At 40.6% G+C, this 27598-nt stretch overlaps 1 protein-coding gene across 1 annotated transcript; it reads right to left on the bottom strand.

Annotated features, from left to right (window-relative positions):
* Nucleotides 1-17993: 17993 nt before the first annotated feature.
* ythdf2 (YTH N6-methyladenosine RNA binding protein F2) lies at nt 17994-26803 on the bottom strand. Its single transcript, XM_004540420.6, has 6 exons — nt 26587-26803; nt 26341-26365; nt 25050-25129; nt 22396-24093; nt 19796-19861; nt 17994-19475 (listed from the first exon to the last, which is right to left on the bottom strand). The coding sequence occupies exons 1-6, from the start codon at nt 26611-26613 to the stop codon at nt 19452-19454; spliced, it is 1920 nt and encodes a 639-aa protein (XP_004540477.1). The 5' UTR covers nt 26614-26803; the 3' UTR covers nt 17994-19451.
* Between the last annotated feature and the right edge of the window lie 795 nt (nt 26804-27598).

The raw sequence follows: 27598 nt of genomic DNA, 5'->3' as shown, positions 1-27598 counted from the left end.
TCTTGGTTATTTCCGCCTTATAAACCTGACACCTATATTTTTCTTTAGAAAAATCATATGGAAGAATATGTAGAATGAAGAATGTGTACTTACAAATGCTTGGATGAGGGAATGTAAAATCCCAACTAGTGCACGTATATTATGTCTGGAGACATCATTCATGATGATTCGATGACTAAAAAGGCGCAAATTCCAGTCTGAAGTCTTCAAGAAAGGCATACTTATCAATCATCTGACATCTCATTAGCAATGAAAGCTGATGCCTTGGATTGAAAGCTGAACATAATTTCAGTTTTGTGAAACAGACAAAAGAGACAGAGACTAAGAGGTAAAGAAAAGTTTAAAGTATTGGTCAGCTGATGGATAACTAAGGACAACTAATTAATTGTGCCAGAATTTCTACTCTAGAATCTGTTGGTTTTGTCTGTTAAACAAAAAGTCCTAAATCTTTAGTTTAGGACTGTTGGGCAGATAAAACTCCTACTTTGGGAGAAAGTTCACCCAGGAGTCAACAACAATCATTGTGTCCTTCACTGTCTTTAACTGGCACTAATATGATGTGTGATTTGCAATTATAACCCACAGAAAAAGGCAAAGGCACAAAACTATTTAAACTATTAGTCTAAAAAAAGTCACTCAGAGTTACAAGTCTGCAACAGTCAAAAAGCAGAGTTTTACTGCAAATACAGCCAGACCAGGTGATGCGATAGTAATGACTGTGATTATTTATGTGCGGAAACTTAAAAAAAATTTTTTGTGTGCGCTCTGAACCAGACAATGAGAATAACAAAGAATTTGGGGCATTGTTCCTATATCCTGCAATCCAGAATAACATCACACCCTGCCGCAATCCTCTTTTCCTCTCCCTCTTCCTCTTTCTCTCTCTTATCTGCTGGGGAAATGAAGCTCAATCACCTGCGGAGGAGCTGAGGGCGGCATTGGGGACTTTGCAATGCAAATGCCAGGTAATTACCCGAAAGCTAGGAGAGTGGAAGCACACGGATGAAAATAGAGGAGGCAGCGGAGAGAGGGAGTGAGGGAGAAAGAGAGCGATAGAAGGAGATGAACCAAGCACAAGGTTCACATGCCTGTTGATGCAGGATGATTGGGGTGTTTTCAGGGTGTTGTAGGGAATGTAGGAAGTGGAAAGGGGAGAAGGGGTGGAAGATGAGAACCACAGGAATGGATTGGATCTAAAAGGACTCTGTGTTGTGGGTTAATTTCCTCCTGCGTGTCAGTCTGAGTCTGTAAAAGTATATATGTTCATTCTGCCAACACATTAATTTCTAATAATATGCATAGTGTTTTTTTTTCCATGAGTGCAGTACTCAGTTGTGCCTGCACTTGGATTTGCTTGTGCCTGAGTGCTTACATCCACGTAAACATGTATGAGGGCCTGTGCGCATGAGTGTGTTCGTGCTCCGTAATGGGCACTAGTGCAGGTCGTGCTCATATATGCATGCGGAGAGCGACTGCATATGTCTGGCGTGTGACTCGTGTGTAGTAGCAGAGGATTTAGTGAGCATGCCAGCTTGCAGCTGCTTGATTGTCAGTGAGTGAGAGCAAAGAGATGTGCAGATGTGAGTGAGTATCAAAGAAATTATGAAATGACCTGGAATTAAACACTGCAGTACTCGGTATCATTGCATGTTAAGCCTTCTGTTAGATGGCGACATGGTTGGGAAGCAGGCTTGCATACCTGGTTTACACAATTTTATTTAATAAGACAAAAAGCCTATTTGCAATTTAGTAAAGGACTCCAAACATCTGATTGTTTGTGTGTTTGTTGAAGATATTACCAAGCAATAGTGTGACTCACAAGCAGTTTGCACCTCAACTCAATAGCTGCCTCTGATTAACATCTAAACAGAACAGGAGCCAGCCAACCAGAAAACTGTTTTGGCGATTTAGTGTAATTGTGGCTTTGCAAAAGTCTCACTTCACCTAATTAGAATAATAAATCATGCCGCCTCGTTCTTTTCAAAGGGCCCTCTATCGTATCGTCGAAGCAGGTGGGATTGTGGGATGGTGTGAAAAAACAAAGGGTTTGATTGCTCTGCTGAACCTACAGTCAGTTAAAAGCAACATGGCGCTCTCCGGGGATTCATATTAAAAAGTAAGGCTGTATCAATTCATACAGCAGAGTGGGAAAAAACGAACTTGACAAATTTTGATTCATATGCTGGCCCATGCTTGACTTCACTTGACATAAACCACTTGGCTCATTGGAAAATAGGGAGAAGAGATGGGGGCCTGTTTGAATGACATGAAAGGCTGAGCCATGGCAGTACCTTTCTTCACTTGTTTCAACAGGAAAGTAAATATACACTATAATGGACAGCTACTATGGATGATAATATAACATTTGTCCATGTTATATTAGATTTAATAGTACAGTTTTGGTAAAAAGAAAGCAAGGTTTTGTGCATCAGGATATAATAATACTACTACTACTAATAATAATGTAGTCTTTAACAGGCCTTAAAATAAGGCAAATACAATCTCAAATAAACTACAAACTATTGCACAGTGTCACTATTTATTTAGTAAAAATAAGCCAAAATACAGAAACTATGTGAAAAGTACACCCATGATTTGCAAGCTTAATAAGAATTTTCTTTACAATATTATAAGTTCAGTGAAACTTAAGTCCTGCCACAGCACGTGAGACAAGTTGAGGTCTGGACTTTCCCTGCACTATCGAAACACCTTGATTCTCTTATTTTCAGCCATTACATTGTAGAGTTACTGATGTGCTTGGGATCCTTGCCTTGTTCCATGACCCGATTTCAGCCAAGCTTTAGCTGTTCGACAGATGGCCTCACATGTTTTTCATGTATTCAAAAGTCACATGGACTCGTCAAACTCACTGACTGCAAAGCGATCTTCTCCTGTGGGTACCAAATAAACCCAAATGATAACCCCTCCACCACTGTGCTTGACAGTTGGGATGAGGCATTTGTGCTGATATGCTGTGTTGGAAAAAGAGAGAGGAGGTGTTTTCCTTTTATTTTTGGCATTTCACAGCGTGACCTTGGGTTAAATTTGCTAGGAAGATTGGAATGATGGACTTTAAATTGTTTGGAAATGACGTTCCCAGATTGATGGGCAACAATGATTACTTAAGATCACTGCACATGTTTTTCCTCCTTGGCATTGTTTTAACACATAGAAATGGCTCAGGGAGCAAACTGCCAAAACGTCTGCTCTTAGCGAGGTGCTCACGCTTGCTGTTGATCAGTTATTTAAGTGCATTTAATTTAGACCAAGTTATTTTTCATGCCTGATATGTAAAATAATAGAATAAAAAGGGGGTGACGTTTCCTTTTACCATGACTGTATAAACTCATTGCTCTCTTCTTTTCTTTGATTTCAATGAACTTCACTGACACAAGGGCAAAGGCAGTAACCTAAATTATAAAAATAGCTCAAAAAGTTGTTTCTGTTTATCTGGACGTTGTGTTTGCAGAATGCTTCGTCATTCATCAAAAAGTGCATGGATTATAAAAAGTCTGTTATTAATGTTGACTGTGCAGGTAATAATTGCAACCATCACTTAATTTTATTCCTCATTAATTTTTAAACTATTGCAAATTTTGTTAAAATGTCTTAAGAAAGTGACAAATGTTCATCACTGTGATGCTGTCAAGTATCTGATTTTGTGCAAGCAAAAAACACAAAAACAAACAAAAAGCTCCAAGATACTCGGATTACTTCTGTGTACAGAAGACCAAAAAAGAAAAATATTCATAGTCTTTGAAGCTTGAACGATTGAATAGTTCAGCCCCACCAATTACCTGAATTTTGCTTAAAAACTCACTCACACAACATCCAAGTACCAAAAATACTTTTATTTTGATTTTATAATAATTTCAGTGTTTCAGAGCAACAGAAAATGCAGAAGCCAAGAGGTATTGCCAATGAATAATAAAATATTGCTTTCTTATTCATAAATGTTCTCAGTCTTGACAGATAAAAGGGAATTTCTGTGGAGTGTGTTCTGTCAGCTCAGAAAACAACGAGAACAATGAGAACTTTCCACAGTGAAGGAGAAAGTGCATCTCTGTCTAAACTGTCCCTGTTCAACAGTGATTACAAACTGTATGCACTCGTTTTTTTGTTGCATTTTTCTCTCCCTCTCATTTGACAGTCACTATACTGTAAACTCGGTCAGGATGTGGCCGTGCTTCTGCAGATATAGTCGGCCAATTTGTACTCTCTCTTTAGAGTCATCTAGCATATCATTTTATTGAGAGTTTTGCATTTGTTTTGTCAGTGGTTCAAATAATTAGATTTATTTTGCCCACTGATTTTTACTTCACTATAAAACATTTGTAGTCTAAGACATACTTATGTTGTAAATCTGGAGCACTACTGCAACTAAATACGTTATGGAGTATTAAAGGGGTTGTTAAGGCCTAGATTTTATATTTAATAGATCCTTCTCAAGTGATGGTAAGTGGGAGCACTTATTTTTTTTGCACCTGCACCCATCAGATTTTTCTATATTTATACCTTTATTTTTTTTTCTCCCCTCAGTAAAATGTAATGTATTTATTAAGGGCTTTTCCACTGTTGTGGTTGGGGGCAGAAGGGCTACAACACGGGCTCACACATATTCATACTTAAGTCCCTTTTTTTTGCAGAACCTTTTTTAGAAACATTTTTATAGAGCAATTTTCCTCCCAAATAGACAATTTAACATTACAATATTGTAATAGGAATTGTAACATTTTATAAGATTTACAAAAAAGATCATTTGAGTAACTATTCCATTGTTTCTTTGTTTTGTTTTTAATAATTAGGGGTTAAATGGAAATGTGTTGTGATGTACTCATACTTGCCTAAGCAAATGAGTGAATGACACCCCCCCCCCCCCCCCCAAAAAAAAAAAAAAAAAAAAATTAGAAAGATTTTCTCCTTAAATTGATGTCATGAAAAAGTTGATCAGCCAACTCTGTGTAGAAATATAAGGATAAAGTGGGAAGGGGGGGAGATAAGCACAGAGAAAGCCAGGGGTGATTTGAGTGTAGCTATGTAACACCAGCCCACTTCCTCTCCCTCTCACACCGGTGCTTCACCCATGCTAAGAGTGGCTGGGCTAAGCTACTCTTGCCCTACATACAGCCTAAACAGCAGATTACTGGCTGTCCCTCTAATCCCATGCACTAGGGCATGTGCCACTGTCACCATGCACCAACCACCCAATCACCCTGCAGCCACCACCACAGTCCCTGCTGTTCTGTTAGCTCTGTAACCCCCACTTCAATCCATAACATCTTCTCAGTTTCTGTTTACGGTCAGTCATTTTGGACTTTTGGTTTTAGTTTTATCGGTTAAAAAAAGAAAAAGAAAAAAAAAGCCCAGGATAAGCAGATATCAAAATACCTACATTTCAGTCGCTTCCCCCTCACTCTCTTTTCTCCCCGCCTTCCCTAGCAACACCCAGTCCCATCCTCATACTCCCAGTGCCCCCCACCCTCTCCCAGTTTTAACCTCCTCATGACCACCTGGCATGGGATAGCTTCCTTCAGTCGCTCAGCCTCACCTAAAGCACCAGGCCTGAGATTAGGGTTAATCTGGACCTGGTGTCATCCTGTCTCTATCCACCACCCCCATAGCCCCATTCTTTCCTCCCTCCCTTCCTCCCTCCTCTTTACCAAAGAGGCTTTGGTTTAAAATCCTTTATTGTGAACCCCCGCTCCCTTTGCAGTGTCTTTCTGCCTGCTGCCAACTGCAACTTTTCCTCCCGCACCACATCCTGAGCCAATCCTTAAACAGATACTGGTAGAACCTGTCCCCGAGCTATGCTGGTTAAGAGATGCAAGAAAAGGATTTTTTTTTTCATTGTCTCTCCCTTCAGAATAAATTTTGAATTAGGCAAGAAGTGTCAAGTTTTGCACACGCACTATGCTAAAACGAAACGCTTGCTTGGGTATGTGTATATGAGCATGCGGTAATACATGACTATACATAGGAAGCAGCCTTATTTTAAAAAGACTTGCTATGTGTTTGCACGTGAGTGCTTGTCAATATAGGGTAAGGAAATAAATGAGACAGTAGAGAATTCATCTTCTGCTGTACTGTCCCAATCACGCACACATTTAGCCAGCCACGCTCTTCTGTTCCTCTCACCCCAAGGACAAAGTGAAGGCATGGAGGCCTGAGTTGGATGAAGAGGCACCACAATGGTGCTGAGAGCAAAGATGCGTAGAAAAAGAAGACAAAAAGGGGAAAAGATACAAAGCACTAAAGCCCCTTTCCTTTTTTTTTTGTCTCCAAAAATAAATGGCAAATTCTCCCTCAAGCAAAGTCTCCTGTCTTGAGTTGAAAGGCCAGCAAAAAGCATTTGGAAGACAGATACTGGTAGAAAAGACGAGTAAGAGGTAGGGTAGCAGCGACAGATGTAGGACAGCAATAAAGAGACTTAATGTAAGGGGAAGAGAGGAACACCCTTGAGCATATAAACTGCACAACTTGGATGCTTTAACGATAAAACAGCATGAAGGATGCACTCAAATGAACATAAGGTGCTGAGCTTATAATGTTAATGTTAAATTCCTTGTTTAATCATAATCAGACAATTTACTGAGCACTGTTTAATTCCTTCTGATTACACAATGTGTGTTCATTTATTAAAAAGAGTGAGTATATGTAACATAATGATTATTTACAGGGATTATTTATACAATTAAACAGGAGATTCCTCAGCTCTTCGGGAGGCAGTAACACACTCCCTCCCTCCCTATCTCCCTCATACACACTATATTAGCACAAACTCACAGACAAATACTATGAACTTGATGGCATTATCGTTTATGTAGAGACCTAGGTCAAAAGTGATGCTAAAGGTCTGCTAAATGGATTAGGAATATGAAATCCCGGTACACTAAGAGGGAAATGTGGGAGCTACCGGTAGCGTGAGAGTGACTGATTAAAGCGGAGAGAACATGCTGAGATGGGAGAAAGTCTTAGAGCAAGTGGAAGAAGCGAAAAAATGTTCAAACCGATTGTGCGAGAGTGCCAAACGTCCACAGAGAGCACGAAAGAAAGAGCGAGCGAGCGATGTGGTTAATGGATGTAAATTAATTGCTGTCATGTGGATTCTGATCCCAATAAATCAGGGTCAGTGTGGTCTCCGGTGCCATCTCTTCATGGCTGGGCAAAGGCACAAGGGAGCCTTGATCTGATACACTGAGATGCAGGAAAAGGTACACATATACAAATATACACACATGGAAAGTCACAATAATGGACACACACACTCTCACGAAGACAGCTATTTAAATGTAAGGCTCAAAACGATGAACAAGAAATATAAGATATATGAATAAATGAGTTAATGAGTACAATTTATAAAGAAGATTTAATTGAAACAAATTATGAAAGGCTATTTTTGAAGTATTATATATTAAAATTGAATTAAAGCAAAATAACGAAACACAATAAGTCAGTAAAGCTCAGCTGCTGTTTAACCTGCCTATCTGTAATTTTCTGGATTTTCAACCCTTTGCTACAAAAGCCCGTTTATCGTGAAGTGATTTGATAAATCCACCTCAACTCCAAAGAAAACACTGGATGCCAACTATTGCAGACATAACTGGTTTATAAATGCAATGAGGTCCAATGAATTAGCCATGGTTATTACTGGAAATTGCCACTGTGCTTTCTGCTTGACTAGGCTGCAAAATTGATTTACCTTATTTCTTTAGTCTATGACAACCACAAAGACATCCTGCTATTATGAGGGCTATGAGTATTATTGTATGTGTTAATCGGGAAATATGTGAACCATGTATTTTAATTACAAATCATACTAGAGCAATTTTAATAACAAAAGCCTTAAAAAAAAAAGCTTGCCTATACATTAAAAGAACGTGCAACACTGCAACAACACCAAACTGCAATTCATGAAAAAAAAAAAAATCAATGGTGATGTTAACTTTTTCATATTTTTTAAAATATATATTCATTACAGTTTACAGTATGGATTGTCCCATAAGATTTACTGTACACTGCGATTTCTTTGAAACTGTATGCCCCAAAGCAAATCACTCGCATTCAAACAATAATATCTCAACATGAGAGAAATGGTGCAAAATGGGAAGTAGGTCACATAGCAATTTATTTGACAAAAAGGGATGGGGGTGGGGAACTGGGGCATGCTGTATGCAGAGGCAGCAGCAAAAGGGAAGGTTTTTGGGAACACGCAGATCAGATAGTGTGAGTTTGCACGTGCATGCGTGTGTGTTTGTTTGATAGTGGCTGAACGCGCGTATGATCGACCTGGAAGTGAAGTAGCGAAGTGGTCACAAGCTAAATGAGGAGTCTGCACAGAGAGGAATTTTCCTTTTTTCTTTCTTTTTAAAAAAAGGCTAGCTAATATTACCCAAACACACACACTCATCAGCAGCTGTATTGCCTACTCTAGTGAAACTGAAACTGATATTGTAGTCACTCGACCATATCAGCGCAACTGACACAGAGAGCGTCAGCAGCATTGATCAGCTGTCAATGAACAGCCCAGCTGCCCCGACCCCTGACACAACAAAACACATACACATACAACTGAGCTGTGTGTGTCACCACCGATATTTAGAGAGCAAATACCCCAAATCCATATAACCTACTGTAAATACATGTATTCCCTTGCAAAGACACCCACACACTCATAAGCTCTCTGGCTCCTTCCTGAGCCTGTTTAAATCCCATCATCACTGAACGTCACATCTATATGATTTGCAAGTGCAAGAAGGCCATATAGCACCATTTTCCCCACTGACCTACATGGTGCTAAATGCTACAGCTTACCTAGCAGTACACTTAAGGACAGTGAAGATGCATTTTCTCAGTGACTTTTTACTAACGCCTCAGTGTAGTTAAAAAATAAAGTTTTCAATTAAAAAAAAAAGAAACTATGTTGTGGTACTTTAACATAAATACAGTCTAATTACAGGTGATAAATTTCAAAATATATAGATTATAAAAAAACTAAAGATTTCCAATTTTGAAATTTGATTTATATTGTTTTCTTGTACCAACACAACCATGCTTTAAAACACATTTAAAGCATTGCACGAGCTACCTTTACAACCTTTACAAAATAGATACAAATAAAAAGAAAACGTGTGTAATTCTGACTATGAGCCATTCTTAAAAGATAATTAAAATATTCTGAATAATTAGAACATCACTCATAAAGACTATTATAATCCCGGTGGGATGTAAATAATACATACATACATACAGAAACTGGTGCGTGAGATTTATGAATTTGCATATTGAAGGACTATCTACTATATATACTCTCAATACAAGACAATCTGCACAGACTGCCGGGAGGACCTGTAAAGCCACATTAACACATGAGAGAGGCTCTGGAGCATCAGTCTTTTCTAATGACTCGATAATCCGACCCAAATGCTGCCTGCTTGCTAATCTCTCCATCAGATTACCAAAGTAGGGACGAGCACTGTCTATTTGCCTGTCTCTCTGTCTTCCTGCCTGTCTGTCTCTGACAGCTTGTCTCTTTGTATAATCGCTCGTCTATTTCTCCTTTTATTTTTTCTGTATGATAAGACAAAAAAAAGTCTTTGCTAGCCTCTCTATGATCCTCCGAGCTGTGCGCTTGTAAGGTTGCATGCCTGTTCACCCGCTCTCATCCTCACGTGTACAAGCCTTTAAAATGGAGGACGGGGTTGTAAGGACATTAAAATGCAGTTGCAAATCTTTTTTTTTTCCCAATGCCATGCGAAAGTGCACAATCCTCAACACACCTGATACAAACAAATAAAATTTGCAACATGCATGAAAAGTATGGCATGTAATTGATGAGCATAAATATTAAGTTCAAGCTTTTGTCAGTTCATAGACAAAAAAGTATATATATCTTTGACAAAAGTGTATTCCACAAAAACATAAAACAATTTTTTTCTAAATGCCTCTGAGGTAAACCTTAACTTATGTTACCTCATAAAATCCATCTCCCCATGCCTCATAAACAGAAGGCCAAGCTGTCCTCCATTTGTGGCCAAGCTATTGAGCTCTGCTGCGGTGTTATTGTCAACCAAGTCTAATTCTATATATTTATTATAAAACAGTGGCACAGTTCTTTCTTTTCTTTTTTGCCTGTAAGGCCTCACACAATGTCTCTTTGATTTTTCATAAATCATACTGTGTGTGTGAGTGTGTACCTCTGCGTAGTGTTTGTACCCGTCTGTGTAAGAGTGTGTTTGGATTGATGTGTGTCTCTGTCTAACAAACTGTAGCTCAAACTGCTGTTGACAGTCTGAATAACTTTTGACTTTTAGCTTTTCACAAAATAACACTCGACGCAGCTAACGCTAACTGAAAATATCCCCGAATTATCCCCGTATATGTGGCAGTTTGGGCAGATTTAGTGACGGGCTCGAGACAGATCATATTTTCTGTGCAAAAATAATATATCAAATTCTACACCATTTCACTCCATCAAGGTATGTAATTCTGTGCGATATTTAAAGCAGATATTTGACGCTTTTGCAGAAATGAAGATCAAAGGGGTGTGAAGTAAATGTGTGTCAAATTGCTACTGTGGAGACTTGCGGGTAGTTTAGCCTGCGTGATTTTGGTAATGCCTGACAAAAATCACACTGACAGCAGTGGCCAAACCATATGATTCATGCTTCCAGGATTATTTTAAACTGCATCATTATAGATAGCTGAACATACAGGAGGTAAAAGATTAGAATCTGATGCTGCTTATATGATTTCTAATCGTTTGAGCCGCACATGTAATTTACACTACGTGCTGTTCAGTGTTTATTACTGTAAAACAGTTACCACACTTTCCAAAAAAAGATTGATTTATAAAAGCAAAAATTGTTTCATCCTACAAATATAAAATTTAACTACAGTATGTGTCACTGTGTTGTGACATAGCTGAAAATAAGTCTAAAAATGGTTGAATTAGGATTTTTTTTTAAGTATAACACAGGGACAAATCAAAACATGAACGTATGAGAAAAATATTCTCATGCAGGCTGAATCTCTTCCTGCAGAGATGTGAAAGTTGTAGATGTCGACACATTTCAAAATAATCAGAAAGGTTAGGAGCGGGGATATTGGATTGAGCTAAGTGGTGAAGTGAGGCATGAGACGGCAAAGAGAAATGGAGGGAGGGATGGAGGGAGCGAGAGATGGAAAAGGAGTGGTAATAAAAAAAAAGAGAGAGGTGAGATGGGTCTGGGTGGATTTAGTGTTGTTAGCAGACGAGCGCCCCGTGTGCATGTGTTCATGTGTTTGCGAGGCCGATAGCGGAGGGAGAGGGGGGGGGGGGGGGGGGGTATTACTGTGGCTGTCCATTTCTCTGGATCAGCTGATGGCTACGGATGAAGGAGCGGAGAAGGGTCAAGGGTCAAAGCCTTGCATTGTCAGCCTGGCCCCACTCTCCCGTGGGGTTCCCTCCCTCTCTCTGCCCCCCTCTGCCATCCGTTCCCCGGAGCCTCCTGCACATTTACATACATTTATCAACACTGTGTGTTGCCCTGTTTTGTCGGGAAAGAGGCTGCGCTGCACGGCTTACTCGCTGCGTTACCCCTGCAGTTACTGCAGCTCATGCATTCCTTCAAATCATATTTGCAAGCTTTTTATGTTGTGTCCAGGCACTGGTGCATGCCGTGGATGCGCATCTGCATGAAACATCTATGCGCCGACTATCTGGTCAAGTTTGTGTGTCTCCCTGCACATCTGTGTGTGTGTGGTTGTGTGTACGCCTGTGTGTTACCAGGACAAGACAAGGCCTCCCATCCCCCCTCCCCCAGTAGGCATACCCTCCTCGCCCTTCATGCCCCCTCCCATTCCCATCACCCCCCACCCCCCCTTAACGCACACACACACACACACACCTCCCCCACTTTGCCTGTGTAATCCCTGCCAGCTGGCCCTGTTGGCTAATCCCTCTGCACTGATCAGCTGGGCCACGCATCCAGTACGGGACAGGACAGGGACAGGGGCAGATAGGGGCGGGACACTCTATGTGCGTGTGTGCGCGTGTATCTGTCTGCATGTGTGTTTGCGTGCGTGTGTGTTAGGTGGGGGGTGGTGTCGACCAGAAAGCATAAATTGAAGCCCGTGCCTTCGCCTCGGCGCAGTGTGTCTGTGTGTGAGCCAGTTGCCTGTTCCTCCTCGTCCGTCCATCCATTATCTCTCTCCTTCTCCTCCTTCTCCCTTGGATCCTTATACATATATACCTGCCTGGCTTATATATGTATATTTTACATCTTGGGCTTTTTTGTCTTCCTTTTTGGTTTTGTCTTGAGCAGATCCGAATGGATTTTTCTATTTTGTGGTGACTGGGTAGAATTTAGTTTTGTTTTTTTTGTTTTTCCTGCTACCCTCTCCTCTTTCCCCTGACTGCATGCGTGACACCTGCCTGCCTGCCTCCCGTCCCTTCAGCCCCTTGTCCGCCATCCCACCATCCCCCTGTGTGACTGCTCCCCTGCTCTTCCCAACCCACAAGGACCTTCACAGGATGGAGCTGCGCAGGCACAGCTACAACTACAGCGACAACAATCACAGAATCAGGACCAAGGACCCGAAGGAGGAAATACACTGCACCTTCTTTGCAATTTTTTTTTTTTGCTACGTCTTTAGTGAGGAAGGATATATTTGATCTGAAAAACAAAAAAACAAAAACTGTATTAAAAATAGAAAGGACCTGAGGGCAGTGATCAAGAGTTGTAAAAAGAGCGATTTTAGCTGTAACGCTATCAGTTTTTCAGGAGAGTCTTGCGTAATGGCAAACAAGCTTAATTTTTCCTCTTGCGCTTTTGCTTTGGGCCAAACATTAATATTCACTTTTTTTAGTTACTTATTTACTTATACATACATAGTTTTTAATTACAGGATGGAGAGTGTTGTTATTTAGATCCTGTTTTCCAGTCTGTACATAGCTATAGTTGCATGCGCAGAGCAGCACAGAGAGAGAGAGAGAGAGAACAGTAGAGAAGAGATGGAGAGTGGGAGGGAGGGAGGGTAAGGGGGAGATAACGACACAGCTTTACCAACTGTAATGAAGAACTGCTTGATCTGGTTAAACCGTACCAAGCTCTTAACCAGGAACAGTGGAGGCAGTGCTATGGCGAGGATAAGGCGTAGCTGTGCATCGTAACGTGTTCTCATAAATATCTAGTCGTCGTCCTTTGTTTTGCTCTGAGGGGAAGATGGTCTGCAGGAATGGTAGCAATCAGGTAGCTGGGCTGCTGCTCTCTTTATGGTGCAACAAAGGTAGCTTTGCTCGCCTGCTCTATCTCCCTCCCTGTTTCTCTGTGCTTTCCTCTCTCTGTGGTGTTTTTATGATATGCTTTAGTATGTGTATACAAAATGTGTACACATGTCTTAATGGTGTGAATTCTATTTTGATGATCACAAAATGTATTTTTTTTTCATCTTTTTTCTGCTGGAAACCCTCTCTTTTGCACAGCTAGAACTGCATGCATGCATTTACATACTGTGAGCTGTTCCATTAGAAGAATCACAATGTCACTGGCTTGTATTGTGTATGCTTTTTTCTGTATTGTTTATATTGAAAATGTGTTTTCGTTGCAAAGGGAGAGTGCATGTTAGTGTGGGATTAGCATGCAATGTACTTTGTCGTGTAGAAGGACCGCATAGCAGCCCCTGAGGCTTCAGGGACAAGGAATCACAGGTGAGGAGAGAGGAATGACAAAGTCAAACAGGGACGGAGTGGCGAAATCCAAAACAAAACGCCCATTGAAGACTGAGAAAGTGACAGCGTTTAGCAAAGAATGCGCATGTTAAAAATTGCTGTAGTGCAAGCATGGTAAGTGAAGCGATTAGAGGCATCGAAGTAGCTGGGAACATTTTGGAAGTTTCGGTTTGGGCTCTTTGTGTTCACAGTGGACCTTGATTTAATTTCAATACAATTAAGGCACGCGGTGAATGCCAAGAGAGAAGCCACAGTCTTCGCTCACCTGAGAAAACAGTGTAAAGCCCATCCAACACAGGAAAGTGGCACTGGTAACTGCACAGATGGGTGTTTGTTACCATCCTATGGGATTAGGAAGAGAATCAGGAAAGTAGGCATTAGGCAGAGCTACTAAACAGTGGCCTAAGACAGGTGTACAGATGAGTTAATGCAAACCACAGAACATATATTCTTTAGACATTGAGGGAAAATAGGCGAAATAAGGACACCACAATCACTGGGTGCCAGGCTAAGCCTATACTAATAAACTGGTTTTCCATAACGTCAGGACAGACAGAGCCATAGGCAGCCTACCAGTGTTGGTCCTTTGGCCAAATGGACAGAGGGATCACACTAGGGGGATTTGCCATGTGGTGACAGAGAGCCACTTCAAAGGTCTGTGTATTTCCGCATGAGCGTACACTTGCCCTATCTGACAGAAAGATGAAAAACAGGATGAAAATGCTACAAGGGGATAATGTGCTACTACACAATTATTGTTTTTAGGCCTATCATAAAACACAACAACCACCTCCACCATTCTCATGCATGCCGATTTATTCTTTTTCCACTGAACCGATTTCTGTTGCTATTCATAGTCTGAAAATACGGCTTTTTAAAATTTGATTTCACTTGACTTTATATGACTTTTGCTCATTTAGAATGATATTTGTTTTGTTTGTCAGTTTCTGTGTCACACCTTTGTGTTTTTGTTCTGCAAAAAGTCTCAATAAAGACATCGTTTCATGGACAACATTTCTATTTGTAGTATCTAGTATTTCTTTTCAAAGCAAAAAAAAAAAGAGAAAAATTCAGAAGAAGTAAATAAAAAAACATAACGAATAAAGTAATTTAAAAGACGAGCTTCGGTTTTACTCCTATAATCACAGAGATGTGTCAGATGATTCAAGCTGTACATCGCTGTAGGCAATAAAGATGTGAGCTGACCTACATCTCGGATGATGGAAGCAGAACAGGCAAAAAAAAAATTATATATATATATTTTTATAAATTGATTTTGTTTAATTTTACTTATTTATATATCTATACTATTCGATTATTAAAGTTTATATTCAAAATTTGATTCAGTGTGTTCAGTATAGGAAAACTGGATAAAAACATCCCCAAAAGACAACATTTTGAAGAGACTTGAAGATTAAAAACACAAAAGACTTTTTTTGTTTTCTTTCCCGAGAATAATCTGCATCTGTTGTAGGCCTAAATGCGTTATGCTGACATGCTGGTGAAGAACAATTCATTATTGACTGTCATCTGCACATAATTAGAGCGTGCACAGGGCAAGTGTGCCACATATGTTAAGACAGAGGTCATCAACTGTTTTCAGGCCCCTATGGCTGTCTACACATTATGCATTTTTTGTAAAACTCTCAATACGATTGGAAGACTATGGGCAAAATGAGGGGGTACCACTAAATATATTAACGGTGTGGAACCCCTGGCAATGGAGAGCAGGTGACTGAGTGTAAACCCCCCCATCATGTGGTAAAAAACATGAATTGACTGTTCTTTATATATCTCTCTCTCTCTCTCTCTCTATATATATATATAGATATATATCTATATATAGATATCTATATCTATATATATAGGTATACATAGTGAAAAATTCCTGATTAAAAAAATCCACTTTGAAAATTAGATGCAAAATATAATAAAGTGACTGAAATTGCAGCCAGTGAGGTCCAAGAACACAGAGTGTATGCATATATTATTCTTTTCTATTAGAAAAATATCAGTCCATATACATATTAGTTATATTAAGTGCCTTATTCTTTCAGGACTGCTTCTATTTTTTACTTTTAGCTATGGGCAGGCTTTCTGAAACAAAATGCACGAAATCTAATTTAGTCATGTAAATAGAGGTCGGTTTGGCGACATGGTGAAGCGTCACTAATGGAAGAAAGAGATGGATGCCTTATGATAATGAGGGGAAAATAAAGCAGATCCATGACCTTGTAGCGCAATATGAACCCACCGACACAACACATTCAAGTAGCTCTCTCTAAACAATACTTCCCAACAGAAAATATTTAATAATCTTTTTTCCCCTGTGTGAAAAATTTGCAGGGACTAATGTTTGAAATATGAAATAAATAACCCGCCACGGGCCTACATCAGACCATTTCTTTAATCAGCTGACAGATCCACTGGATTGTTTGTGGTGCTGCTGTATTAACAGCTAAATTTTTTTCCGAATCACAGAAGTCAGGAAAGGGACTTTAACTGATAATAATTCAAGTGCCTCTTGTGAATTCAGTCAATATGCCGAATTCTACACATGGAAAAACACAAGAAGTCCTCCACCAACACACGCAGCCATTGGGTTTAAACATTGGGTTTAAAAAAAATATATATATATAATATATATATATATTCGCCTCCACCTCCTTCATGCATTTAGGTTCATGCGCGCGCTGAGATGTGAGTGGTGACCCCCCTCTATACCACCTCCTCCTCCTCCATTGGTCCCATTTCCCTTTCTTCTCCTCCACCACCGTCTCTGTAGCAGTATCTGCCTCTGTTTTATGGCCGCTCATTTGCATCCCAGGAGGGGCTAAAAGGCGTCCCCAGACACGCGCAGATAAGGGTCACGGGAGATCCCCTCGAGGCAGCATGTTTGCCACGCACCCTCCACGCAGACACGACACGTGCCGTCGACCTCCCTCTCGACACTCACACACGCAAACACACACAGATCCTCGCAGGCTACTTCTATCTTTGTACACACAGTTCTTTTACACAGACCCCGCACTTTCATCCCAAAGAGCAAAAGGATGCTCGCCCGTGTCGCCTCATATTTTCCTCTCAGGCCTCTCTCTGTTACATTGTGTACTTTAATAATATATATATTATTTTTAAGCCCATCACTGAGCACATTGTAGTTATGTTGTCCAACACCAGCAGGTCCTTACAGCTTTCCAGGCAGTGTGCAAGAAAGAGGACTTGAACTGAAGCAACGACCCCTTCCTTTAAATAAAAGCGTTATGAGGTATATTCTTTTGACAGACTATGGAATCTATGTTAAGTCAGTTATGAATGTAACGTGTATGGCTGCAAATAAAGAAGTAGTAATAGTGTTTCGCAATTACAGCATACCACATTTTCAGTGTTTGCAAGACTGATGTAAAGCCGCATAAGCTCTAAAAATATTGAACGGCTCTTTGGACGCGTTTTGCATTAAAAACCGACGACTTTCTTTTGTAGTGTTTACATTATCTGTGCAGAAATAGGCTAAATTGTTTAATTTTGTCTACCAGCTTTTCAATTTTAAAGATACATTAGAAATTTTGTAGACTACATATCTTTATCCAGCTGTTGGCAGCGTTTAAGGTCTCACAAAAACAAAATATGAGGGTTAAAGAGCACGTGCCATTTCTATTATCAGTAACTTTTGGAGGAATTTAAAAAAAAAAAAAAAAAAAAAATGCCAGGAAGAATAAAACCAACGAATCTCAGAGCAAATAAAGTCGCAGCAGGCCCTTGATGCTGAGGCCAGTTTCGGAACGCCATCGAGCCCAGGCTGAAAATCCTCGTCCTTGATCATGTTGAAGCGTCAGTAAAGAGTCCTGTGTCGCCCTCTTGTGTCTGCTATGTTCAGTGCAAGCAGCAAAGGTGAGAAAATGGCGGACTGTACGTTAAACAGCTGTACATCACATTTCCTCACTCTACTTCCGCCATATCAAAAGGTAAGAGGAACCAGTTTTTCCGGTTCTTTGCTCCCTTTGAGTGCGTAGAATCGGAAACTAAAGACGATCAGGCTCATTTTACAATGAGCTGCAAATCATGTGTTGCGCACTGTACACCTGCAGTCTTTTATGCCAGTAGACCATACAAGTGGTGTCTGGCCCAGCGACAGATGAAACAAAACACTAAAAACAATCTTACTGTGCATCCCAAATGGCATTCCTGCCTGCTATCAGCACAAAGACAATGCACACAGACAAGTCTGTATAAACAACCTAGGTACTAAAGGGGGGGGAAGCAAAGCCCAATGAGAAACCACACATGACTTCGTGGAGCATCTTTATTATGCCACAAATAAAAGCCAGTAGTTCTGAAAGAGGACCTTGCGCTTTTTACTCACCAACAATGACATTCTGAAAATGGTCGAAGCTGATTGTGATATAGTATGTATGGTTGGCTGAGCAGAAACGGGAATCCGGGAGTGTGTAGCACAAAGGCGGGTTTGGAAAGTAGAGGTAAGAAATGCAGGGCAGCACAGAGGGGGGGGGGGGGGGGGGGGGGGTGTTGGAGGATGAAGAATGGCAGGAAGAAACATTCAGATACCCATATGAGAGGGGAGGGGAAAATAATCAACAAAACAAAACAAAAAAAAAAAAAAAAAAAAAAGAAAACCCACACAGACATGCTGCATGACAAAACTGCTTTCCAAACAAGGGGAATGCACACCGTTCTGCTTAATATACCACATTTATTACTTTTGAACTGATTAATAGAAAGAGTGGGTCAAGACCACTCGCATCACTGTCTTTAGAAAACGGAGGAAGGAGAGAAACAAAAAGCAGCCCATAGCAACAACGAATCAACTTGTCCAATAGAAAGAAGGGAAAAAAAAAAAAAAAAGGGGGGGGGGGGGGGGGTAAATTAGGTCCAAAGACTGTCAGAGGGCCCCTTTTTTTAAGACCTTAAAAATTATACAGTGGGCAAGGTTTTATCAACTTAACATTTCTTTTACTTTCGAACTCTTAAACCTCTTCCATCCCCTTCTAGATCCTCCCTACCCTACCACCCCACACACTCCATCCAACACACTGGGAAAACAAAATGAAGGGCCTTCTGAACATTTGCAGTCCTCTCAAACAAAAACATGGTAAGCGTGTAGAGAGATTCTGGAGTGAGTGTAGCTGGCATACGCCTACGATGAAAATCCACCAAGGAGGAAACTCTGCTGGGTCCCGGTTGAACATTTGAGCATCCTCAAAAGACAGATTGGGGTGGGGTGGTGGTGGGGTTACAAAGAAAATGAGACAAACAGCCCATTTTTCCACTTTGGGACACTATTATTAGTCAACACTACAATTTCTATTTGATTTGTGTGTTTGTGTGAGAATTACAGACCTGCTCTTGGACCATTTAAAAAAAAGAAAAAGAAAAAAAAGAAAAAAAAAACAACAAGCTGATCCATTCATTTCAAAAAGGAAAAAAAGCAGCATACAAGGGGAGAAAGCATATGTAGTGGAATGGGGGAGGGCAAAAAAAAAAAAATCACCTAAGGATGCTATGCATTTAGTTGTAGTCCTATGAATAATTGTTTCCTTTTCTTTTTACTACAAGTTCAAAGTAAGTCTTTAAAGTCAAAAGAAATCAAAGTCTTCATTTAGTTTCTGTCCTTTGTTAATTCTTCACCCCTATTAGAATTTCTTTAAGAGATCTGGATGTAATGACGTAATGGGGTAGAGGGCTTTAAGGGGGCCATTGCAGTCTTTGACCAAAGCACCAACTGTTACTTGACTCGTCCTTGGCGCTCCTAGAACATGAAAGGACAGCGTGTTACACACAAAGCAGAAATTACATCATACAAAATATAGGCACATTGCAATAGATCCTTCCAGTTTCTCTTGTTAAATGTGGGCATCCACTTAATACACATTTTAATAGTTTCATAAAACCACGGCTCTTGTTTGCAAACGACAACCTAAACAGCTGTGGGTTTTAAGGAGGAAAAGCTCGATAACTTAGCAGCGTTACAGGTACCAAAATATCAACTACGTAATGTATGTGAAAAATATCCAAGTGGCACAGACTCAAAGTATGAAAACAGGCTAAATTTATTCAGAATACAGTTACCTGAAGCCTGTAATGACTTCTGTTGTTTGGGTTGCTGGGATATGGCTCACTGCCTTGGACCTCCACCTGTCACAAAAGAAGCAAAAACTGAGCACAACTGAAGCACTTCAGATTGAAAGAGCCAGGTCTTTGTAGTAAGATCATTCAGTAATTTGGCCCAAAGGATTACTTAGAAACAGAGCAGATTCTGAGTGGCCTAGCTCAACAGCTAAATATCAATAACTCTATATACAGATAACAGATATTAAAATAGATAAAACCAAATGTTGTCCATCTCAAACTGACATATATAAGACAATGTACCCTAGATGAATCTTCTTCAAGTGTCCATTTATCATTTTTTATTTTTCAGTAAGCAATTAATTCAGGTTTACTGTCCTCAATTAAGTGGCTCAGTTTCAAGTCTGGGTGTAAACATAACTCAAAATGAACAAATCACCACAGGTTAAAATGCTGTTTTTAAGACTTCGAACACCTGGGATAAAATTTAAAAGGTTTTCCCTTTCTTACAGAGACCACAAAAGAGCAGTTATGCTCTCAATTCATTTTTGAACAGATGTCTTGCCATCAAGCGAGGAAGGAGAAAGCCAAAATACCCAATAAAATTTAATTTAAACTACATACTGCAAATTCACCTCCACCAATAGTCGAGCTTACGTATTTGAGCATAAACATTGTGTAGACAAAGATATTCATGAAAAATATAAGTTTTTGCTTTTTTCCCCCTCTTGTTATTTTAGTTATATTTAAATCTATCCAAGCTCATAGATACTAAGTGGTAACCTCCAGGCAGCGCATTTGGGTTTTTAGCAAGCTACATGTGTTTTTCCAATCACAGCAGTTCTGAAAAATAAAATGCAAAATCATGTCAATAGATGCATCTATATAATGCAAGTGCACACCATTAAAAAATAATTAAGAGGCTAATTTAAATTAGGTTCCAGCTCAACACTGCTACGTGGGTGCTTTGTGGCCCAACAATGATGACAGATGTTAAGCATTGTGGATCTTTGTTACCAGTATCCGCTTGCCTTTTCGCCATTCATTATTCTTCTGATATGCTCTGTCTGAATAATCCACTCACCAGCCAACTGATGGAGAATCCCAAAAGCAACAATCCCCACCCTTGTGTCACACACACTTGGGGTTCAGTATAGTTCATTGAAGGCAAACTTAAAGATGACACTGAATAAAACAACTGTCCCTAGATTTGCCCAACAAATAGAAAATCAACAAGCATTTGGAGACGGGTGGGTGTAATTTCCAATACAGAGTATGCTTATGTAAATTTAAATACTGTCTCCACCTTGATACGCCCATATTTTGGATGTAATCCATTTGCCAAAGAGGAAACGCACAATTAAGATGAAATAAGGGCTGGCAGTATGGAGTCATTTCTTGCTTACTACACCAACAAGTTTTGTGTGCTTGCACCAGTCTGTGGCTTAGCTGTGATCCAGCTGACACTGGTCAAATGAGTTGACAATAGGAAAGTGGCATGAGTTGTACCCAAAGTGAGTAACATTTTCCTTCACCCGTTTTCTCAACTCCATGTGTGAGGATGGGCTCACGGGAAGAGAAACTAACAGGGGAGGCAAAATAATTACGATTAAAAATGACAAAACACATGTCTCATCTGACGGACATGAAAGCATACAAATACTTTAAGCACTCACTTCCCTCCTCCCCACCTTTTTATTTGACCCCCTTTTGAGTTTTAGTGGGAGAGGGCAGAGGTCCCATTGACATTTATCCTTCTAATAACGGACAACTAAGTAAATTTTAATCGATACATTTTACTTTTCATTTCAGTTAGCTAGAAAAGCAATGTTATGTCATATCTGGTGCTCTTCGTAACAGAGCTTATTAAAGTAACGCAGGTATTGGATTTAGTAACTGACTAAAGACAAGGTCTCTATTTTGGCATCAAGACTAACTGATCAATGTATCTGTAGTCAAAAAAGAAAAAAGAAAAAGAGTAAAACACGAAAAAACAAAAAAAACAAAACACACCGCTTGCTTGAAAAAGAAAGAAACCCTAGAAAAAAAACAAAAACCATTGAACGATCCCAGTATAAACTTAACAAATTTCCCTTTTCGGTTTGACATTTTTCCATTTTTGCTCCGCTACCTTCATGCTCAAATAAGCTAAAGAGATTATCAATATCATAAAGCAGTAAAGGGGACCACATCTCTCATAGTTTTAGCAGCACAGCAGCTTCAGCTGTGAACAAGATAACACTGATAAAGTTGCTATAATTACACAACTAAACACCATGCATGTTATCCATTTTATCTTTGTAAATGTTTTCTCTTGCTGTCCACTCTTAAAGTAGAACATTACATGTGACTGTTAACAGGTAGAACATAAAAGCTAAAGGAAAAAAAGATGACAAATTGTTCTAATCCATATAAGCACATGAAAATCAGCTCTCAGCCCATCTGTAAAGGGTTGTATTGTACCGTTTCTTTGTAATGCATAACATCAATGTTGTACAAACACATACACAGGCTTCAAACACTCCACCTTTTTTGAAGATCACACTTGTTTTTCATTCATTTGTTATGTCATTCACTTTATTCAACAGTGACTTTGTTACCTTTTTCACACACTCTTCTTCTTCCTGACGCTTCTCGTAGTGAGAAAAGTCATCGAAGATGGAAGTGGTGTGTTTATATCCAGCGATGATCTTTAGCACCTGCCTGGCCTTGTCCAGTGGCACCTCCTGTGTGTCCCGAGAGTTGGTCACTGGCTTATTTTCGTTGTTCTCCAGTCGAATGTGCCTCAGTTGACTGTTGGGAACGTCCTTAACAAAGATCCAGCGCACATCAAAACGACCCTTCCACTTGTCCTGCGACCACACGCCAGCAGACGTGTTGTAGTCCACGGGTGAGCGCATTTCTGCTACACCACAGAAGTGACCGCTCCCATTGACACTGAACAGAAGATAAAGTGGTCCTTTACCACCCAGTGAACGGTAAGCTGCATCAAGCCTCTTGTTGCCATGCTCCGTGCTGCACCAGATGTTATACTTGATGGAGCGGTGGATGTCATCCTCGGAGTAGCTCTTGATGATAAACACCCTGCCCTGCTTGGGATTCCAGTCAAAGTCCTTCGGGTTATAGTTGTTGACCATACGCAACTTCTCTAAAACTGGGTGAGGCTCCGAAGGGACCCCTGGAACCACACCCACTCCTGAAGAAGAGGGAGGTGACTGGCCTGTACCACTCCCACTCGTATCCCCAAATCCATTGGCCCTATTCCGTGGTGGGACCCAGCGGGTAGGTTGAGATTGTTGTTGCTGTTGGCTTGGTGGAGGAGGACCACCCTGGGAGAGAGGAGGCTGGGGCATCTGACCCATACCTGGCTGCCCAGTGGGTGGAAGCTGATGCTGACCCATCTGGGAAACAGGTGGAACCAGTTGTCCATTGCTCAGGGGCATTTGTGGATTCCCCACAGCAGTACTTCCAGGCTGCGGGGAAGCCTGATTGGGCGGCTGCCCGTTGCTGGGAATAGGGGGCACCTGCTGAGGAGTGGTGGCTTTAGGCATTGTGCCCTTGTTGTCCCAAGTGCCAATGTCCATGTTGTGTTTAATGGGCGGAGGAGGCAAATTAGCACCAGCCATGCCACCCTTAGTTTTAAGCTTGGGCTGGGGTTTGGCTGGTTTGCTGGCAATATCAGCCCAAGAGGCAGGCTTGGCAGGGGCAATTGAGACAGGAGGCATGCTGGGAGGTCCAACAGATGATACAGGGCCTAGTGGACCCCCACCGGGTAATCCAGAGCCAACTACTTTAGGCGCCAAGTCCCCGGTACCACCAGGAGCAGCACCACCTATCTTAAGTCCCGCCATGCCCTGGTCCAGGCTGTTCATACCAGGTGCCTTGTTAAGGGGCTCGTTGGCAGCAGGTGCAAATGGGGACTGTCCATCAATCATGGCACCTCCAAGTGAGCTGGGAGCATAGGCGTAGCTGCTGCTGTAGCCAGAGCTCTGCGGTGTCCCCGACTGTCCCTGAGAGCTGTTGTTACCCCATGCTGAGAAGTCGATGCCACTGGGGAAAAAGTTGAAGCCATGCTGACCTAGAAATGGGTTGCTCCCCAGGGGGCCTGGTTGGCCAAACATAGCGTCCGGGAGGTAGTGGGGTTCCCCATTGCTCAGCTGTCCATAGGAGGCCAGGTAAGGCATAGGAGGATCCCCACCTGTGGACCATGCTGCCTCATTCAGGGAGTAGGAAAATCCTATGGAGGGGCTGTAGTAGCTGGGCATGTACGAGTCCGACATGGCCGTATAGGCATTGCTCTAAATGGAATAGAAAAATGTGATTTAGTGACAACATGGGGAAAAATAAATAAATAAAAATAAATAAATAAAAAAATTTGTGGAAAAGCACCCTAGCATTTAATTATTAAAGCAACATATTTTGTAACATTAACAGCTGAACACTCCTCTTAACATGAGCGCAACTTGTTCTTCATCCAGGGAGTGAAACCACAGTAAAAATAAGTAAAGTAATTGAACTGTCACTGCTCACCACCGATTGTGACAACAATGTAAACAATCCTCTCACTATTCCTCCTTTAAACTCATCTATAAATAAACAGAACTAAACAATGAACTGTTCCCCCACCACCATTTAGAGTGTCTTGGAAGAAGATAAGGACAGCTATTCTTCTGAGTGGACCAAAAGACAGGCTCTATTATTTTCCTCTACAGCCCACTTCACAGTGCATGTGTACGTGTGTTAGTTACTGCACAGGGAACAACCACATTTAACAAAAATTAAAGCAATAAAAAAGGTGAATAAAGAGATGCACATTAATATTCTTCGTAATCAAAACACAAAAATGTGCAAAGTAAACCTTTTTTTATAGTTTCACTTACAATTAATAATATGGCTGAAATTGGGTTTAACAGATGTGCTAAGATTACAGTAACTAGGATATATTTATTCATATATGCACGGTCATGAAACTTGTCGTGGATGCAAGCTAGAGAATATCAGCTGATCTCTACATCACCATTTTAACTTCCTTAAACCAGAATTTCAGTTAACCCTTATCAGATTTATCTGAATTTTAGTGCAATAAAACAAAAAAGATTCGTGTTCAACTAAGAACATTTAAGGATAAGCCAGTAACAGACTACTTTAAAAAAAAAAAAAAAAAAAAAAAAGGGAAAGATTCAGATTTAAAAAAAAAAAAACCAAACAAAAAACCCAACAAAACAAAAACCTCACACACTGGGAAAACATTTACCTGTCTGGCCTGAGTATTCAGGTAAGGCTCAAATTCATCGTCATTCAAAGTATCCTTTTGGGTCACAGCTCCGTTTTGCACTGTAAATGAAACAACACTTGTGTTAACAGGCCTGTGCAACCCCAGAGGTGCAATGGGTTAGACATTATCAGGCAATTAACATCAGCACCAACGCCACTCGTTACATAACAAAACCACTCCCTGAAATTAGAACAAGGGGGAAAAAAGCAATAATTGCTCAGTATGCTTCAGATTACATAGTATGCTCAATTATTTGAATCAGGCCCAGGAAAAATTAAATGGACTTGGAAGTAGTCAAATACTGGCATAAAAGAGCACTAAAGAAATTTAGATTCCCACAGCAATAGACACATTAAAATAATAGATAAAACCAATACTGACATCACTTCGAGAGAAAAAAAAAAATGCATGTTAAAATGCAGGTAGATGAGTAGTGCGTGTGAGCGAGCCCCCCCCGCCCCCGCGAGTTAAAGAGCGCTCTCTGTTACAGGTGATGTTCATGTGCTGGAAAACACGAGATTGTCAGAGCTTTTCGGAGAAAGGGACAGAGAATTAAAATAAAAATTATTTGTTCAATGTGTTTATTCAACATTATAGACTGACAGCATAATGATGGGAAAGCGCGAGGGCCTTTCTGACACAGGAAAAGCATGTCGGAAGACGTGTCATTTTGGTTAACCTAGCAACCAGCTAACATTAGCACGCTAGCGTCTCCATGTTAACGAGCGCCAAGAGTCCTTTCAACTTGACGGAGTTGGCTAACATTAGCCAGGTCGCCAGCGTGCTATAGGGTGGCACCTGTAGCCCTAATATTGCAAAAGAAATTTCATAATGTCTGATAATTAAAGACACTGAGCAGTAAGGTGTTTTCCACGCAACTATGGGTGATAAAAGGCATTAAAAGTAGAACCAGGAAAAGGATGCTCATGTGTATCATGCTGCCATTTAAAGTTAGCCACTCTGGAGACAGCTAGCCTGAAGCTACCTGTGGGAACCTGTGCGATTTCTGGGATGTAAAGGACACTTAAAATTGCTTTGTTTAAAGCCTGAAAAATCCCAACCTGAAACACAGTATCATTAGGCGTTTCACTCAAGTGATAAATTATATGAAAACCTTTAAATCGTGTACACAGAGGCCCATTCTACCCGAGCAGCTAGGAAGCCAGCTATCGCGTTCGCGCACGCAAGATTTTCTAAAGCGAAAGGTACATAAAAAGATTCGCACTCTCTCAAACCCAAGTCGACAATGTTAGATAATATTTGGTCTTACCTTTATTAGCTTGGCCTTTCGGTCTCTGGATTGGGTCCAGGTGATTCATGAAGGTTTGATTTATGAGAAGAGAGGAAGGGGAAAAAATAGATGAAGAGATATATTTTCAGCAGTCAGTTCCTTTAGCAGGTGGTCAGGCCTACTGCACTACGGAGCCGCTGCCTCTGAGCTAAGCTATCCTCGCTAGCCCGTCGCGATGCTGAGAAATTTGGCCCCCGTAAATGTTCAGAAAATACCTCTCTTTACCTGTTCAAGAAGACTGCTGGCTGACATGTCTTTCCCCCCCCGGAGCCTGTGTAACTGTATTTACTCCTAAATAAAAGCGGCAGGGTAAAATAATTATCAAGCTATTGAAGCGTTTCAGCCAAGCACCCTTATCTCTCTACAGAGCCTGGTTCTACACAATGGCGGGCTGCAGTTTGCTTGACAGACTCCTCAACATGGCTGGGCGGCCCTCGTCAACCCACGATGGTATTTATTTACAAAAAACGTGCGCCCCCCATTGGTGTGGAGGAGCCAGGGTGATGTTAGAGGCTATTATTTTCATTATAAAACATCAACATCTGAAAGATATTTGAGATATAAATTTCTTATAAAACCACTGTAGGATGTAGAATACAACATAACAATATACAATATAACATAAATATGTTATTTATGTTTCATATATATGTGCTTGATGGTTGCTGAATGTGTGGTGCTATGACAACAATTTTCCTCTGGGATTGATCAAGTCTCTCTGATTCTGATTCTGATAAACAAAACCACATCAGGAAATCAGGATTTCTAATCTAAAAATCCTAAAAACTAATCTGTTATATAACTGTTACTTACCCAGGAATTTATTTTCAAAATTCACTGCTGAAACAGTTGCACCTTTAAATCATTTTCATGCTGTTTTTGCACTGCTTTCCAAATCAGTAGAGCAGAAGGTTGCCCCAGAGTGAATGTTGTAGGTTGCAAAATTACGTGTTTCTTCAGAGAAGCCCCCAGCCTGCCCCAGGGGAGCTGCTGTGTGAGCTACAAGCTTGTGAAGTCTGTGATTGTACAGGTTGGAGGTATGAATGAATGCAGTGCCGATTCTAGAGTCTATAGTGGCCTTAGGCAAAAATTCACAGGTGGCCCCTTCAACCACCATTCATTAAAATTATGGTTTAAAAAAATCTGACATCATTAAAAGAAATTTCGCACTCACTGTCACAGCCACCACAGCTGGACACCCTTGGCTGCTCTGCTAGCTTAGCTAAATAATATTAAA

Source organism: Maylandia zebra, linkage group LG19, assembly GCF_041146795.1.
Source record: "Maylandia zebra isolate NMK-2024a linkage group LG19, Mzebra_GT3a, whole genome shotgun sequence".
NCBI lineage: Eukaryota > Metazoa > Chordata > Actinopteri > Cichliformes > Cichlidae > Maylandia > Maylandia zebra.
The sequence above is the reverse complement of the archived record's forward strand: the minus strand, read 5'-3'. Positions and strand labels throughout refer to the sequence as shown.

Bases quoted from the DNA above. Each gene is read 5' to 3' on its own strand.
- ythdf2 (XM_004540420.6), bottom strand. From the start codon at position 26,613: ATGTCAGCCAGCAGTCTTCTTGAACAG. The intron at 26,366-26,586 runs GTAAAGAGAGGT...GACCCAATCCAG, and splicing joins CCAGCAGTCTTCTTGAACAG to AGACCGAAAGGCCAAGCTAA. The intron at 19,476-19,795 runs GTAACTGTATTC...TTCATGTTCTAG, and splicing joins GAAGTCATTACAGGCTTCAG to GAGCGCCAAGGACGAGTCAA.